Genomic DNA, 17,603 nt, shown 5'->3' on the forward strand with positions numbered 1-17,603 from the left:
CTGGACCCTTTCTCATAGACTGGATTCTCTCACATAGCAGCATGAGCTTTCTTATTCACATCTTCCTTCATGTCTGGAGTTACATTGCTCTTTACATACTGAGAGAACTTAAATTTTTAAAATTTTTTTCATTTATTTGTGTTTGTATCTATGAGTGTTGTACCATATATATGGAGTTCAGAACAACTTTCTAGAATTTTTGGGATCCAACACAGGTCATCAAGGTTGGCAGCAAAGTATCTCCTCTCACTGAGCCATCTTGCTGATCCCAAAACCCTTTCTTACAACTGCTTCCCTCATATAACCTGCTTCACTGGACCATGATCAGGGAGTCACCTGGAATTGCTAGGATGGATAAGCCTCTACCCACAGCTCCTTTCTGGGCCCCAGAACATTATTACAGTTCCATTCTGGCAAGAAGCATCCAACCGCCAGTGAAAGCCTTAGTTGACCACCAGAGCTTACCATACTGTGTTCCTCTCCAACTACCCCCACCTGCCTTTGTAGACCTTGGCCATGCCAAACCTGCAGAGAAGCCTGTGGGTCAGCAGCAGACAAGTGCTGAGCCTATAGCTCTTACATAGTATCCTGGTGGATCATGAGCACAGGCTCATACCCCTTCCATCCATCATAAGCAATCTGAAAGATGATGTCCCTGTCAGCTACATGAACTTTCTCCTGTATGTGGGTGTGTTCTACTTGTTTTTGTCCTGGACACTGTAGAAGGAACAACGGTCTACGTCCCACCACCCGGCTAGCTTTACACCTGAAATAATTACACGGAAACTGTATTCTTTTAAACATTGCTTGGCCCATTAGCTCTAGCCTCTTATTGGCTAGCTCTCACATCTTGATTAACCCATTTCTAATAATGTGTGTAGCACCACAAGGTGGTGGCTTACTGGGAAAGATTCTAGTCTGCGTCCATCTCGGAGAGGAGAGCTATGGCATCTGCCTCATTGCCTTCTTCCCAGCATTCTGTTCTGTCTACTCCACCCACCTATGTTCTGACCTATCAGGCCAAGCAGTTTTCTTTATTAATTAATCAATGAAAATAACACATAGACAGATGACCCTCCTCCATCAGACCACCAAACATTTCTGAGCATAGTAGCCAGTTTTATCCTCTCATTGTCTCCTAAATTCTCTTGTCTCCTAAAGTACCCTTATCTTTGATGACTTTAGCAAACCCATCCTGTAACGCCATGGTTTTATATAGACCTGCAGGCCCTTCAGTGAAGGGGTAGGGACAGTCCACCCTAGGAGACAGTCTCACTGAAACTGGAGCTCACCAACTTGGCTAGGCTGGATGGCCAACGAGCTCCAGGGATCCACTGTCTCCACTCCCCGAGCACTGGGGAGCCTCACAAACATGGGCCATCAAGTGAAGCTTTTACATGGGTACTGGGGATCCAAACTTAGCTCCTTCTGCTTGTGGGCGAGCTCTTTTCCAACTGAGCCGTCTCCCCACAGCCATGGCTATGTCTTCTTAACACAAGATGGCTCATGACGTGGGAGCTCGAGAGAAGAGCAGAAGTGAAGCAAAGACAGGCTGCCTCCAAAGCAGCTCACTGGGCCAGAGAAAACTTACCTCACTTTAATAATTATAGTCTGTCCATAATCAGAACGAGCCTCAGTCTCGTTAAATGCTTTTTGAAACTGTGGAGGAGAATAGATGTAAAAACAAGGTGAAATTTTTAAAAAATTATATTCTAGGCTTAAACATTGCTTTCCTTCTTTTCTCCTTCTCTGCCTTCCTTCTTTCTCCTTTCCCTCCCCCTTTCCTCCCTCCCATCTGCTCACCCTCTCTCCTTCCTTCTCTTTTCCCCTCTCTCTCTTCCTTCCTTCCTTAAACAGGGTTTCATGAGTCAAGGATGACCTTAAACTCCTGATCCTCCTCCTGTCTCCACCTCTGAAATTCTGGGATTACAGGCTTGTACCACCACACCCAGATGGCACACTGCTGGAGATCTAACCTAGGAGCAAGCATTCTACTGACTAAGCTACACACATGTTAGACAACTGCTCTACTCCAGCCCTTTTCATTTTACATTTATATATTTAGGTATCTGTTTATTTCATGGCCCTGTACATGCTAGGCAAGTGTTTATATATATATATATATATATATATATATATATATATATATATATATATATATATATATTAGGTTGGCCTTGAACTCACTTTTTAGTCCAGGCAAACCTTAAATTGGGATCCTCCTGCCTCAGCCTCCCAAGTAGCTGAGAACACAGGTCTGTATCCCAAGCTCCAGTTTATTTACAGAAATAGAAATATTGAGCTTAGGATCCCAGGCACAGTGCCCAACAGAGAATCTGGAAACCTCTATGCAAACTCCAGTAGACCCAGCTGGATAGTAAACAGACCATAGGAGATGTCTCATGGCTTGAACTGGGACTGGCACACAAGGTCTGTTGAGAAGGAGACAGTCTCTGATTTCCCAACTATGTTCCAGAGAAGTCAAGGGGTTCTGAAATATTCTTTTTGGATTAAAAATCTCTTTGAAACCAGGCATGGTGCCTCATGTCTAACGCCAGCATTCGAAAGATTGAGACTGGAGGATTACAATAATTTGAGGTCATCCCCAGTTATATAGTGAGTTCCAGGCCAATCTGGAATATGGTGTGAGGCCTTGTCTCAAAACTCTAAAAAGGGTCCTGAACAGGACTCAACCGTCAAAGTGCTCACCTCACAAATTTAAGTTGAATCCCTAGGACCCACATTAAAGATGGATGCAGGAGCTGGAAAGATGGCTCAATGGTTAAGAGCACTTGAGCGGCACTTCCAGAGGTCCTGGGTTCAATTCCCAGCCCCCACATGGTGACTCACAACCATCTGTAATGGGATCTGATGTTCTCTTCTGGTGTGCATGAAGACAGAGCACTCATATACAAAATAAATGAAAAAATAAATCTTAATAAAACATGGGTGCAGTGGCGCACATCTGTAATCCCAGCATTCCTTTTCTTTTTTCCTTTGTTTTATAGACAGGGTTTCTCTGTGTAACAACCCTGGCTGTCCTGTCCCGGAACTTGCTCTTTAGACCAGGTTGGCCTTGAACTCACAGAGATCAGCCTGCCTCTGCCTCCCTAGTGCTGGGTTTAAAGGTGTGAGCCACCACCACCAGAAAATCCCAGCATTCTTGTGGTGAGAGGGAGGCAGAGAAAGGAAGTCCTCCTGAAGCTGGAGGGCCAATTAGCCTGGAAAATGATGTGTGGCAGAAACAAGAGGCCACACCTCAGCAAGGCAGGAGAGCCAACTTCTGAATGCTGTCCTCTGATACAGACACTGTGACATACTCACACCTGTGCACACACACGTGCACATAATAAATAAAACAGATTTAAAAGAGCAGCAATGCAAAACCCCCGTCTAAAACCACACATACAAAACCACTCTTTGAAACCATAGAACGCTTTGTGGAAGTCAAGATCATGACGGGGAAATCTAGAGAGACAGCTGAACCAAGCTCATGGAAACTCATGAACTCTAGACCGACAACTGTGGAACCTCCATGGGACTGATCTAGGCCCTTCATACGTGGGAGACAGTGGTGAAGCTTGGACTATCTGAGGGCCCCTGGCAGTAGGACCAGGATCTATCCCTGGGTGCATGAGCCAGCTTGTTGGAGTCTATGGTAGAATACCATGTTCAGCCTTAATGGAAGGGGTAGGGGCTTGGTTCTGCCCCAACTTAATGTACCAGACTTTGTTGACTCCCCATGGGAGTCCTTACCCACTGGGAGGAGTGGATGTGGGGGAAGTGAGGGAGGCAGGAGGAGGGGTAGGGAAGAGAACTGTGGTTAGAATTAAAATGAAATTTAAAAAAAAAAGAATGTTTTGCTTTCTCCCTGTTTCCCCCAGGAGCACCCAGCCCTGGCTGAGCTCAGGTGTCTAAACACTGACTGGCTGGATGCTGTGGAGAGTTTCCCAGACCCAACAACTATGGCTCCAGAATGGCTGTCCACTCCTTCCCTGCCAATACCGCTCTCAAGAATAGAAATGAAGCTGGGCGGTGGTGGCGCATGCCTTTAATCCCAGCACTCAGGAGGCGGATCTCTGTGAGTTCGAGGCCAGCCTGATCTACAAGAACTAGTTCCGGGACAGGCACCAAAGCTACAGAGAAACTCTGTCTCGAAAAAAACAAAAAAAACAAAACAAAAAAAAAAAAGAATAGAAATGAAGTGAAATGTTTTTATCATTTTTTTTTTTTGAAAATGGAGGGGGGAAGTATCGGATACAGTTCCTCTATTACAGGTAAAAATAAGTCATATTGGTATGAAAACTTATATAAATCTGAACATAGAAAAAAGAAAAATATCTTTACCACTGAGCTACATTACCCAGTACAAAATAATGAATTATTAATAAGTTGTTATGCTATGGGATAAAACCCTAGGCTTTCCTTATGCTAGAAAAATACTCTACCACTAAGTCACAGCCCCAGCCTGCTCTGAAATAATCTAAGACACCATTAGAGCTCTTGTTTATTCAGAACCAACTTCTGTAACGGGCAGATCTGGAGCAGCATCCCGAGGCTGCTTTCCGGAGGCATGGCCGGGCTATGCTGGGTGCTCCGTCTCCCATGCACAGCCATTCAACCACTGGGAGGCCCAAGAATCTGGAGGGATCGTCCTGCCCACTGGTGGGGTACATTTTACTCTGTCAACAACAGACACAACTGTGCTATGTGACCACATGAAGACAGGCTCCACCCCCTGCAGGGCCAGGTGAGAAGGGAAAATACTTACAAATTTGACAACCTTGCTGTACAAGGCTTGATAGGCCGGAGAGGTTTTATTATCCAAGTCAGTTGTTTCAGTCATTGTCACGCCAATCTCTCCAGGGAATGTCTTTCCTGAAAACAGGCAAACCCTTTCTGAGCTCTTTAATGTTAATAGGGCTGCTTCAATTTTGTGTTTAAAACATAAGATACTTTTCTTCTTCTTCTTTTCTCTTTCTTTTCCTTTTCATTTTTCCCTGTTAGACATGGTCTCACTGTGTAGTCCTGTCTACTGGCTGGTCTGGAACTCCATTTGTAGACCAGGCTGGCCTCAAACCCACAGAGCCCTGCCTGCTCTGCCTCCCAAGTGCTGGAATTGAAGACACGTGTCACCACATCTGGCTTATTTTTTTCATTCTTGAGCTTTAGTGCTCACTATTTAAAATAGAAGGGCTTTTGGGGGATTGTTTACATAGAGCAGATGCCCAGAAATTAGATTTTCAGGGCTCTGGCAACACTTGCTCTCATGTTGTATTAGTACACCCCAGAGCTGCGGAGGGAAGGTTTGTATCTAGTACAGTCCAAAGGAGACCTTCAGCCCAGCTTGCTGGCAAATCTGCCTTGCTCTATCTCTCCTCCCCCCAGGGTTGGTTGGGACAAAAGCAAGAGACTCTCCCCGGCCCTTCCTTGCCTTTGGTTTGTCTTCTGCCCCTTTCACTATCATTTGAGATCTACTAAAGCCCCAACCAGGGCTCTGCCGTGGTTATCCCTTGAACTTACCTTTCTCACATGATGGTGATGCATTTTGATAGTAGTAGCCTTCTGGACACACGCAGAACCATTCGGTATTCAGGTTAACACAAGAAGCAGATCCTCCACAGGGGTTAGGTTTGCAATGATCTTGGGGACCTTAGATGGAGGAGAAAGACATTACAAATCCACAGAACTCAGCCATAACTCCTGGTGACTCATGTCCACTCTTCACACCCACCCTCTAGACACACTTGTTTTTCTTTTGAGAAATGGTCTCACTGTGTAGCCTTGGCTGTCCTGGAACTTGCTATGTAGACCAGGCTAACCTTGAACTCACAAAGATCCTCCTGCTTTTGCCTCCCAAGTGCTGGGACTAAAGGTGTGCACCACCACCCCTGGCCTCTATACCCTTTTTCTATGACTCTACAACACATTCTTAGAAGGTCTGGAAGCAGTTTGTGTTTGCTTCGGTCTCTGAAGAAGACCAATGCTACAATTTTGGAGCTGAGTGCTCCCTGACGGTGAAGGTTAGAGATCGGCGGACAGAACCCTGCTTGAGAACAAAGACAGCTTTCTAATCCCGAGGAGGGGAGAATCTTCAGAACTCTTCAGTGCTCAGGGACCTCAGTGCTTGCTTCTCTGCCACCAGGTAGGCCTCCCCAAACCCTTTTTTTTTAAAAATATGGCAGCTTTTTACAGACTAGTGTGGCATTACCACACAGGGCAGGACAGCTGGAAGTCCCAAAGGGAAACGAGATGTTGTTTTCTGATGAGCAGAGCCAGCACAAATTCACGAAGAAAGGAAGAAAGCCAGACATGGTGGCTTATGCTTTGATCCCAGCCTTCAGGAGATAGACACAGGAGCTCTGGGAGTTTGAGGCCAGCCTGGTCTACATAGCATGTTTCAGGCCAGCCAGGGCTACCGAACAGGGCTCTGTCTCAAAAGGAAGGAAGAAATGGAGGGAGAAAGGGAACAATGAAGGAGAGAAATTGCAGATTAACCCAGTGAACTTCCTCCCATTTAAGTATGAACCAAGTCCCACCCTGCTTAGATTCTCACAAGATCAGGTTTTTTCAGTGTAGAGCTTTCTGAGAGGAGGAACTAGAATGCCCTACATCCTTAACTCTGTGAGTGAGGATGCAGAATAAAGAAGTGTTACAATGACTCCTGAACTCAGGCACACAGAGAGCTGGTGAGATTGGAAGAGAGATGTTCTGTGGGTGAGCAAGTGGTGATCTTGGTTGACCTTCCTTTCTTTCTTTCTTTCTTTCTTTCTTTCTTTCTTTCTTTCTTTCTTTCTTTCTTTCTTTCCTTCCTTCCTTCCTTCCTTCCTTCCTTCCTTCCTTCCTTCCTTCCTTCCCATCCCCTTCCCTTCCCTTTTCCTCCCCCCTTTCCTTCCCCTCACCACCTCCCCTTCCTTTCCTATTCTTTTCTCAATACTGAGGATTGAAACCAGGCCTCATGCACTCTAGGCAAGTGCTCTACCACTGAACTACAGTCTCAGCCACAGGCTGCCATTTTCTTCATCTCCATAGATTCTGGAAATTTTTCAAAACTTTTTGTTTGTTTGTTTTTTGAGACAGAGTTCCTTTGTGTAGCCCTGGCTGTTCTGGGACTCACTCTGTAGACCAGGCTGGCTTCAAACTCAGAGATCCACCTGACTCTGATTCCCGAGTATTGGAACTAAGGCGTGAGCCACCACTGCCCGGCATTATTTACAAAAGAGTTAAGTGAGTTCACTGAAACCAAGAGAAAACTCCAGTTTGCCTCGTGCCAATCAGCGTGAGCAGCTTACACAGGGCTGCTGTGGAGGAAGCGGAGTGGCCCTGAGAAGCTCCCATCCCTGAGTCCACCACAGCTGTCCCCATGGCTGTGACCCCTCTGCCCTTCTATACATAGAAGACTGGGGAAGCAGCATCATAGACAGGCTGAGTTCTATTGACTTAACCACCCATTTCATAGATCTAGCAAGGAAAACTTGGAAAATGATCAAAAGTATTGGGAGACACAAACTTACTCTCTTTGTGAAAGTCACTGTTTTCTTTGGGTCCCTCCTTCTTTCTCTGAGATTAGTACAGTGTATTTGAACTCTAAACTCTGAAGTTTGAGGAATCCTCTGGATCAGGTTGGTAAATTATGGCTCCTGAGCCATGACTAACCAACCCTTTATTTTTATAAATAAAGTTTTACTGGGATATAGCCAAATTCACTCATTTTCACATTTGCATGGCTGCTTTTATGTTAAAATTTCAGAAGTTGACAGTTTTAACAGAGACCCTGTGTTGCCCCCAAAGCCTAAAATACATACTGTTTGTCTGTCACGGATGAACTTTGGTGACACTTATTCTAGACCAAGCTTGGAGAAATGAGCCAAGTGGTTTCTGTTTTAGCAACATTGACTTATGGCCAGTGACACACAAATGGCTGTGCTTGGAGCCTGGTCAACCAGCAACTGTTTGAGGACAGCCATCGCTTGACTTCTTAGTACTAACTTCTTCCTTAAAAACTAGTGTGGCCAACAAGACAGTACTTGGTCAAACTCAGTCTTCCTACTCTTCTATGGGTAGCTTCCTCAAAGACCAAACTCATAAAAAACGCACTCCACAGCTGGCAGGCAGCTTGAGCAGAAGAGCTCACTTAGGGGTTCGTCTGTCTTGACCGAACTTTGAGGTTCTTTTCCTGGGCATTTCCCTTATTCTCCAGAACACACTGACACATTACACCCTCAGTGCTGTGCACTCCAGTGGGGAGACTGTTAGGGATCACTTTTACCTGGAGAGGTAGTCTGTGAGGAGACACCAGGAGACTGAGTTGTCGTAGGGGTCTGAGTCGAAGCAGTGCCAGGCTTAGTTGTCGTAGGGGTCTGAGTCGAAGCAGTGCCAGGCTTAGTTGTCGTAGGGGTCTCAGTTGAAGCAGTGCCAGGCTTAGTTGTCGTAGGGGTCTCAGTTGAAGCAGTGCCAGGCTTAGTTGTCGTAGGGGTCTCAGTTGAAGCAGTGCCAGGCTTAGTTGTCGTAGGGGTCTCAGTTGAAGCAGTGCCAGGCTTAGGTGTCGTAGGGGTCTCAGTTGAAGCAGTGCCAGGCTTAGGTGTCGTAGGGGTCTCAGTGGCAGCAGTGCCAGGCTTAGTTGTCGTAGGGGTCTCAGTTGAAGCAGTGCCAGGCTTAGTTGTCGTAGGGGTCTCAGTTGAAGCAGTGCCAGGCTTAGTTGTCGTAGGGGTCTCAGTTGAAGCAGTGCCAGGCTTAGTTGTCGTAGGGGTCTCAGTTGAAGCAGTGCCAGGCTTAGTTGTCGTAGGGGTCTCAGTTGAAGCAGTGCCAGGCTTAGGTGTCGTAGGGGTCTCAGTGGCAGCAGTGCCAGGCTTAGGTGTCGTTGGGGTCTCAGTGGCAGCAGTGCCAGGCTTAGGTGTCGTAGGGGTCTCAGTGGCAGCAGTGCCAGGCTTAGGTGTCGTAGGGGTCTCAGTGGCAGAAGTGCCAGCTGTAGTTATAGTCGTTTTTCCGTCAGAACCATTGGCAGTAGTTGAGAAAGAGGCCGTTGTGATTTTGGTTGAGGGAACAAAGAAGACAAGTGTCAGGAGACAGTGCATTGGATAAATAATGGTAATATTGTCAATTCTAATCAGCACTCAACAGGATTTTCTGGGAAAATGAATATATATGATTATGCTAAAAGTGGGAAACATATGCCTCCTTCTAAACACAAATAAATAAATAAATAATTCTAAATAAAATTAAACAGACAAAAATGGAAAATAGTTATCAAAAATTACAACACTTAACGTAGCTTAACGATGGCTATGGAGAACTTTGTGTGGAGTTGGGGTGCTAATGTTTATTATGAAGAGTAACAAGTCAGAAAAGTCAGGTGGAGGCCAGCCTGGGCTACATGAGGCCATGTCTCAAAAATGAAAACGAAAACAAAAAACGCTGAGATAAGTACCTAAACTTTGAAGACTGAGGGAAGAGGCTCGGGACTTCAAGGTCATCCTTTGCTACCTATCAAGCTTGGGGCTAGCCTGAGCTACAGGAGACCTATATTAATAAAAAAGAGATTAGTACCAAGTAATAACAAAATTTATATCTATAGTTGGTAAACTGTGTTTAATAAATTCCCAGACATTTCAGAGGAAGACAATCAAAACTGCCACAAGGTGGCGCTGCTCTCACCAGGAAGAGGATTTTTGTGGCTTCCTCTATTTTAAGGCAATTGCCCCAGTTCTTCATTGTGGGGCAGTTTTTTTTTTATTTTTATTTTTATTTATTATTATTATTATTTTTTTTTTTGGTTTTTTCGAGACAGGGTTTCTCTGTGGCTTTGGAGCCCGTCCTGGAACTAGCCCTTGTAGACCAGGCTGGTCTCGAACTCACAGAGATCCGCCTGCCTCTGCCTCCCGAGTGCTGGGATTAAAGGCGTGCGCCACCATCGCCGGGCTAGGGGCAGTTTTTTCTGTTGATAGACTGTAGAAGGGGAACTTTAGAAGGAAGTGTTTAAAGAATAAATAGATTGTATAGAAATACTTCATTAAATCCTGATTAAAACTTCTTCCAGGCTTTTTGTTTTGTTTTTGTTTTTTGACACAGGTCTTGCTATGCAGTCCAGCTGGCCTTAAATTCACAATCTTCCTGAGTGCTGGCCCAGGCTTTTTTGTCTGGTGCATTTCTCCACTAAAAAGTCTAGATACCTCTACTTGGATAGAATAAGATAAATAAGTGGTCCTTGTCTAAAGACTATGGTAGATAGAAAGGCTGCATTCGTGGCTCCCAGAACACCCAGGATGCTCGGAAGAGTGACTTTAAGTGACCCACTTCCCGGAACCTCTCTTGTCTCTAAGAATTGTGACATTGACAACAGATTATACAAGTTAGTAAAAGAAACCTTTTGTGAGGAGGAAGCAGTTCCTTCGCCCTGTGATACAGAACGCAGAAGACTCACTCTGACTTCCCCCACAGGTCTGGCAGTCCCTGGGGCACAGCCTGGCTCTTCACTTTGGACAGGGCTTGGCTACTAGTGCACTGCTCAGAAGTGACAAGGAGATAAGCGATTGTTCTTCTAGGGCCAAGAAAATAGTCTCTAGCTGGTCATAGTCACATGCGGACACTACTGCCCTCTCCTGGAATGTTCTCATTTATCCAGGGCTTACTCTGTGCCTGACAGGACCTATGAGACAGGTATAAATGCCCACGTGTGAAGAAACTGTTAACATGGGGTTAAGATGATCTCTCTCTCTCTCTCTCTCTCTCTCTCTCTCTCTCTGAGATAGGGTTTTTGTCCTAGAACTAGCCCTGTAGACCAGGCTGGCCTCAAACTCACAGAGATTGGCCTGCCTCTGCCTCCCAAGTGCCTCCAAGTTCTCCCATGAATAAGCCACCATGCCTGGCTCCCACCCTTTACTTTCATATCACATGTGAGTCACCATTGCCCAACATGTGTCACTGTGTTAGCTACAACTTGGCCAGGGGTCTGTGGAAAGGCATGCAGGAGCCAGTGGAGGACAGAAGAGGGTGTTGGATCCCTTGCAATTGGCATTCTAGATTATCGTGGGTACTAGGAGCTGAGACTAGGTTCTCTGTAAGAGCTATAAACACTCGTAAACACTGAGGCATCTCCCCAGGTCCAGCCTCCATCTTTTTATTCCCTCAGGTCCCAGAGCTGTTTTCTAACCAACACAATAGCCCACACCTATAGAGCACCTCTAGGGTGCCATTGGCTTAAATGAGAAAAAAAGTGTTCCCTGAATGGCTCTTTTCTGGAACACTCCAGGGCCAACACTCTGTCCAGGGCATATCATAGCTAATGCTAGCTGAGTGCCACAGTCAAATCCTTCTGCTAGATGGAAGTCCCTCAATAGTAAGAGATGTTGGCTCCCACTAGATGCCTTGGGAAAGGAAATTCTTCAATAGTAAGAGATGTTGGTTCCCACTAGATGCCCTGGAGAAAAAGCAGTCATCGAGCTCAGAGAAAGCAAAACATTGGCAAGCGGTGCCTGCTGAGGGGACTTTGGATTTCATATGAGCGCATTTTCATTGTCCAGTAAGTACTTAGGTGAGGGAGGTGGAAGGTGTACAAGACCCCCTGCCTGTCCTCGGCCGCTGAGACTGATGCAGAACTCAGCTTGACGTGGCAGCTCCATCCACACAAACCAGATAAATTCTCAAGATTCCATAGGAATGAAAAAAAATCTTTTTCAAAACCAAACCTGTAGTCTATGTGCCAGTGGGATGCTAGGGTGGGGCAGGTGCTCACTTTGTTGCAAACATTTCTGGGTGACCTCAACATCTTACAGCCAGTCTATATTACTAAAATTACTTTTAAACAAGAGCAAATACAAATGTTTAAAAATTGTATACAAGGACAGGGTGTGGCAGCTCACACCTTTGACCCCAGCACTCAGGAGACAGAGGCAGGTGGATCTCTGTGAGTTCGAGGCCAGCTTGGTCTACAAAGTGAGCTGCAGGACAGCCAGGGCTGTGACACATACAAACTCTGTCTTGAAAAACAAAACAAAACAACAACAAGTTGGATACAAGGGCAGATAAGTGCCCAGGTGATTCTGGCCATGGGCTACAACTCTTCAGTATAGAACTGCCTTCTCTGTTATCATAGGAAGAAACCCCTCACTGCACAGTGTTAGGATCCCTGCCTGCCTTCCTCTGAAGTACGGACTCTGCTCCTGCCCCCTGCCCCCTGCTGGGGGACTTCACTGGGCCAAGACTCCTTTCTACACCTTAGAGGCATCTTGAGATCAATGACAATGGCTCCCCTGACCTCCAGTCACCTGCCCAAGCCCTCCCAGAGGAGCGTCCCTTCTCAGTATCCTCTTCCCGTGTCTTACAGAAGGCATTCCTTTCGCATGGTGACCCTGGAAGTCGTGTAGATTGTTTTACCACTTCTTATTGGGACCTGAAGGTTTGGCCCCAGGGCGTGGTCCAGGCTTGGCAGGGAGGTCTGGTGAAGCCTGCTCTCCTGTTAGGACAGCTCCCCGTTCCCAAGCTTGAAACCTAATCTCAAAAGAATCAAATCCTGGGCCAGAGAAGTGACTGAATAGGTAAAGAAAGGAACTTGCTGTCAAGGCTGAGAGCCTGAATTCAGTCCCCCTCAGACAGCGAGAGGAGAGGAACCACTCCTGCAAGTCCTCAGACCTCTACACGTATGCACCCCTACATAAATAAATGCAACAAGACCTTTTAAAAAGTCACATCTTGCCATGCATGTTGGCTCATGCTTATAACCCAGCACAGAAGCTGAAGCTCATCCACTATACACAGGGTACAATTGGCCTTGGAAGCCTGAGATCCTGTCTCAGAAACAAAGCAAAACGGTCTTCTGAATTGAATTCAGCTTCTCTTCCTTTTCCACCCTGACAAATGTTATTCCTTTTTGCATTTGGCTTCCAGATCTGGAGTCCTCTTCAGACATGTGGGCAAATTGTTCATCCACTCACCTCCAAATAACTCCCCAGACCCGAAGAGGGGCACCTGTCTAACCCACACCGGGATTGCTCTTTTTGGCCCGTGATCCCCAATTTCAAGCATTGATGAAAACAAAGATGTTTTCTCCCTAGGCCCTGGTCTCTGACCATCACAGGACAGAGCCAGCTTGCCACTGTAGGGTACCTGACCCTTGAAATACTGAGTCATCTTTATCCAGACAAACCTCTGTCCTGCTTCATCTCAAAGTCACTCTTGGACTTCTTTTGCTACTGCTGTCTTTGCAGATGGACAAGAAATTTCCTTTACAGAAAACGGTACCACGTCAAGACTACCAGTAGCTTCAAGAAGCGGTAGGCGCAAGTCTGCAGCTTTGTTTCGGAAGCCACAAAGCTGACTGAAGTAATCAAGTTACAAGAATGAAAAAGGTTTCTTACCCAAGATTGCCAAAAGGAGACCGAGAGAGAGAAGCAGGGAGGCTTTCATGGTGGCTGTTCTTGCTTGATAATCCAAGGAGGAAATAGCTCCTCTCCTTAGCCACCTGGAGTTTTAACTGTCTTTCAAGTCCAAAGTCCAGTCATTAACTGACGTCAATATGGGCAAAAGCAATTCGTTGTTAGAATCTGGTCATATACCGCAGACTGCTTCCCTCTGGAGATGACCCAAACTCAGCTTCAACATGAGTTCCTTGACTCAAAGTCCAGAACAACTCAGGAATTCAGAGTTTCCTCTAGAAATCCTTGCATGGTTAGAGAAGCGTGCATTTAGTTAATCTCTTTATATCTTGGACAGGGTTGACCTATCACCTTTGCTTAAGCCTACTGTGCCTTTAAACACTCAGTAATCTAGATGCAAATGATTGTCTCGCCCCCCCCCCCACCCCTTTTAATTGTTTTAAAACTAAAATTTATTTTATGTGCACACCACAGTGCTCAGTTGGATGTCAGGGGACAATGTGTAGGGTTTTTGACCCTTTGCCATGTGGGGTCAAGGGATGGAACTCAGGTCATCAGCTTAGTGGCAAATGCCTTTGCTACTGAGTCACCTCCTCAGCCCTCACCCCCCTCTGACTGCCAGGAATTCTATTTCTCCACCCATGGTTCCAAGCATCCCTGATTAGTACTTTGGTGTTTCCCCAAACTATTTGTGACTTGACTTCTGTCATCCTTTGCTGTGGACTCCCACTCTGGGGTTCTCTCAGTGGTCACCTCTAGAAATTTTATTATCCTATCTTCAAGCTCTCCCATGGCTCCCAGATGTCACTTTACCTGAACATAGACCCCAAATTGATCCTATTAGAAACAGGCTTGCAGGTCATTGTGGGAAGGACCCCCTTTCCCATAATCAGCTTGGGTGGCCAACTGAGGCGTTCCCTATTTTAACAAGGGGCAAGTATCACAAGTGCTTCTTCTTTGAATTTGAAATTCCACATGCAAAGAGAAAACCTGGGAGGCAGAAGAGGCAGACAGATCTCTGTGAGTTGGAGGCCAGCCTGGTCCACCATAAAGAGTTTCAGGCCAGCCAGGACTACCTAGTGAAACTGTCTTCAAAAACAACAAAAGCTAAACAAACCAACAGAACAATCCCCATGGGAAAGGGGAGAGGACATCATTGTCACTTTTCCTTAACATTTAAGAGGAGCTGGAGACTCGGCTCAATTAATAGCGGGCCTGCCTGGCCTGTACAATAAGCTGGGCGTGGTGTCACATGACTGTAATCCCAGGACTTGGAATCAGAAGTTCAAGGCTTTGTCTCTCTCTCTCTCTCTCTCTCTCTCTCTCTCTCTCTCTCTCTCACACACACACACACACACACACACACACACACACAAATTATAGCATGAAGCTAAAATAAAGCACTCCTTCCTTGCTATTAAAAAAAAGGAGGGGAGGGGAGGGGAGGGGAGGGAGAGGTGGGCAGCAGTATTTGCACTCAGGAGACAGAGGCACGTGGTTAGATCTCTGTGAGTTCGAGGCCAGCCTGGTCTACAAAGTGAATTCCAGAACAGCAAGGGCTACACAGAGAAAACCTGTCTTGAAACACCACCACCACCAAAAAAAAAGAAGAAGAAGAAGAAGAAGAAGAAGAAGAAGAAGAAGAAGAAGAAGAAGAAGAAGAAGAAGAAGAAGAAGAAGAAGACTTACTCCAAATGGGCCTGTTGATCACCTAGGTAAGACATTGACCCTCAGAAAGGCTGACCATCTAAAAACTTTGGAAAATTAGAATAAACCTCACTCCAGTATGGGTTGGCACTATGGTTCCTACAGTCTTTATCTACGGTCACCTCCCTCGAGTGTGTCTGATGGCAATGGCCCCTGGGACCATTGTGGTCATTGTCCACTCTCTCCCCTGAGAGTGCTCCAGTTTCCCAAGAATAAATTCATCTGTGTTCTACACTACGTTCTGTGTGTCTAGTTCATTCGACCGGAACACAGGGAGCTGAGAGGAGGCTACAGCGACCCCCCACTTAGTGCCCCAGATTTAGACTGGGGAAGACTGCTGGGTGACCTCACATAAGTCACCTCTACCAAGCATCAGGAAGTGCTCACCTGTCAGCCAATGGGCTTCCTCAGCCCTTTGTTCTCCTGTGTCAGCCAGCCTCTGTAGCTGCCTCTGTCACCTGACTAGGCCTTCTTAATCCCTTCCTTTCTTAAGGCCCAGCCCCACCCAGAAGAAGACATAACAACAATTTTCAGGACTTTTATCCTGAACCTGAACTCTGTCCTCAATTTAAAAATTATATTAACGCCCAGAAGCTCCTATTGTCCCCAAAGTCTCCACTCAAGAATATGACAGAGGGCTGAAGAGCCGATTTAGAGGTGTCAAAGGGGCTCCCTGTTTTTACAGATGAATGGAGATCTGTTTTTAGTGTGCTAGTCAGAAGGCTTACACTGACCCTGTAACTCCGTTCCCGGGGAATCCATGCCTCTAGCCTTGGGGGGTACCTGCCCTTAAAAACAATAAAAAAAATAGATACAAAAAAGAAAAAGATTATGATAAAGAGTCTGGGAAGATGGCTTAATCAGTAACATAGGGGGACCTTAGTCACGACCCCAGAATCCATGCTAAAAGATGAACACAATAGTGTAGGTTTATATAACCCTCGGGTGGGGGTGGGGCAGCAGATCCTGGGGCTTTCTAGGGATCACTAAGGACTAGTCAGTTTAGCAGAAAGCTCCAGGTTCAGTGAGAGACCCTGTCTTGAGAACATAAGCAGGGGAGCCCTAGAGGATGCCCTGGAGCTGACTTACAGGTGGTTATGAGCTGCCTAACTGGGAACCACACCTGGGTCGGCTTTCCAGCCGGAAGTTCTCTAGCTGCTGAACCATCTCTTCTGCCCTTAAAATGTTTTGTTACACCCAGTGTGAGGTAAAGTCATAGGCTTGAGAGTGAGGTTCAGGAGGCCTTGAAAATTGACATGAAATTAACAGAAAAAGCCGTCTGTACTGCAGGGAGGAAGGCTGGAATCACCCCCGTATGCTTCCCATCTCTAGAGGGCTGTCTAGAACTTCTGGGGTGACTGATGGAGGCATAGAGCACACCAGAGTGTCTGAAGGGGGACCTATGGCACATTACAATATCAAAAAGCACACCCCTGGGTGGAGATTCAAATGCTTCAGACATGGGACATCTGAGGTTGCTTGCAGAACTACATGTCTCAGAGCATGCTGGAGAAGCCCTGCACTATCCAATGACTCATATGGCCTGCCTATGTTAACGCAGGTCCCTATCCTTTGCACAACAGTGTGACTGAGTGGCTAACCTTTCTCACTACAGTCTCTCTGCTTCTGCTGCAACCGCGTGTTCCCGTTCAGATCCCTGTCCATGGACACAAGACCTGGAACTCCAACAGGTGCCCACCGAACCCTGATAGCCACCAATATCCAAGACTCACCATATTGTGACTGTTACCCTCAGCTTGAACGGCACCAGACTTTAAAAGCATCTTTTATTCTTTTTCCATATTTTCCTTCTTTCTTTTCTTTTTCTTTCTTCTTCTTTTCTTCCCCCAAACATTTGTTTGTTTTTCAAGACAGGGCTTCTCTGTGTATCTTTGGATGCCCTGGGACTGACTCACTTTGTAGACCAGGCTAGCATCAAACTCACAGAGATCTGCCTACCTCTGCCTTCTGAGTGCTGGGCTTTAAGATGTGTACCACCACTGTCCAGCTGTTTTCTTCTTTCTTTTTAATTTTATTTTTGTTTTATTTCTTTTTTACAGATTAACTTTAATGGTGTCTAATTTATGATAGTAGATTCTGTGCAGTTCACTTGTACAACAAGGGACTTTGATCACTGGTAGACACGTGAATTCTACAGATATACAACCAAGAGACTCTGGTCCCTGCTCCACTCCAGCCCCAGGCCACTGACCTACTTCTGTCATTTGCATTTTCTAGAGTTTGACATAAATGGCATCCTACGCGTGTGCTGTATTTTTCCCCCTTTTGGTCTTTTAACACACTCATTTGTATAGTGTGTCATTTCTATTTTTATAGTGTATCATTTATATAATGTGTGTCAATAAATCCTCATTTCTATAGAGTGTTCTAGGATATGAATTTACTATGGTCTTTTATTTATAAGAAAAAGCCCTAAGCCAAGCAGTGATTTAATCAATACAGTTTCTGTGTGGTTATTTCGGGAGTCTGGGTGACTGGGAAATGAACAAGTAGCCTCCTACAACG

The 17,603-nt window shown here is 45.9% G+C and overlaps 1 protein-coding gene across 1 annotated transcript in view; it reads right to left on the minus strand.

Annotated features, from left to right (window-relative positions):
- Muc13 (mucin 13, cell surface associated) overlaps positions 1-16,742 on the minus strand; it is a 29,110-nt gene extending 12,368 nt beyond the window's left edge. Inside the window, exons 1-5 of the mRNA XM_057764644.1 lie at positions 16,679-16,742; positions 8,270-8,965; positions 5,524-5,652; positions 4,772-4,878; positions 1,592-1,659 (exon numbers count right to left, since the gene is read on the minus strand). Of these exons, the coding sequence (XP_057620627.1) occupies positions 1,592-1,659; positions 4,772-4,878; positions 5,524-5,652; positions 8,270-8,965; positions 16,679-16,742 (1,064 nt within the window). The remainder of the gene's footprint in view (positions 1-1,591; positions 1,660-4,771; positions 4,879-5,523; positions 5,653-8,269; positions 8,966-16,678) is intronic.
- Between the last annotated feature and the right edge of the window lie 861 nt (positions 16,743-17,603).

The sequence above is a fragment of the Chionomys nivalis genome, chromosome 3 (assembly GCF_950005125.1).
Source record: "Chionomys nivalis chromosome 3, mChiNiv1.1, whole genome shotgun sequence".
Classification (NCBI taxonomy): domain Eukaryota; kingdom Metazoa; phylum Chordata; class Mammalia; order Rodentia; family Cricetidae; genus Chionomys; species Chionomys nivalis.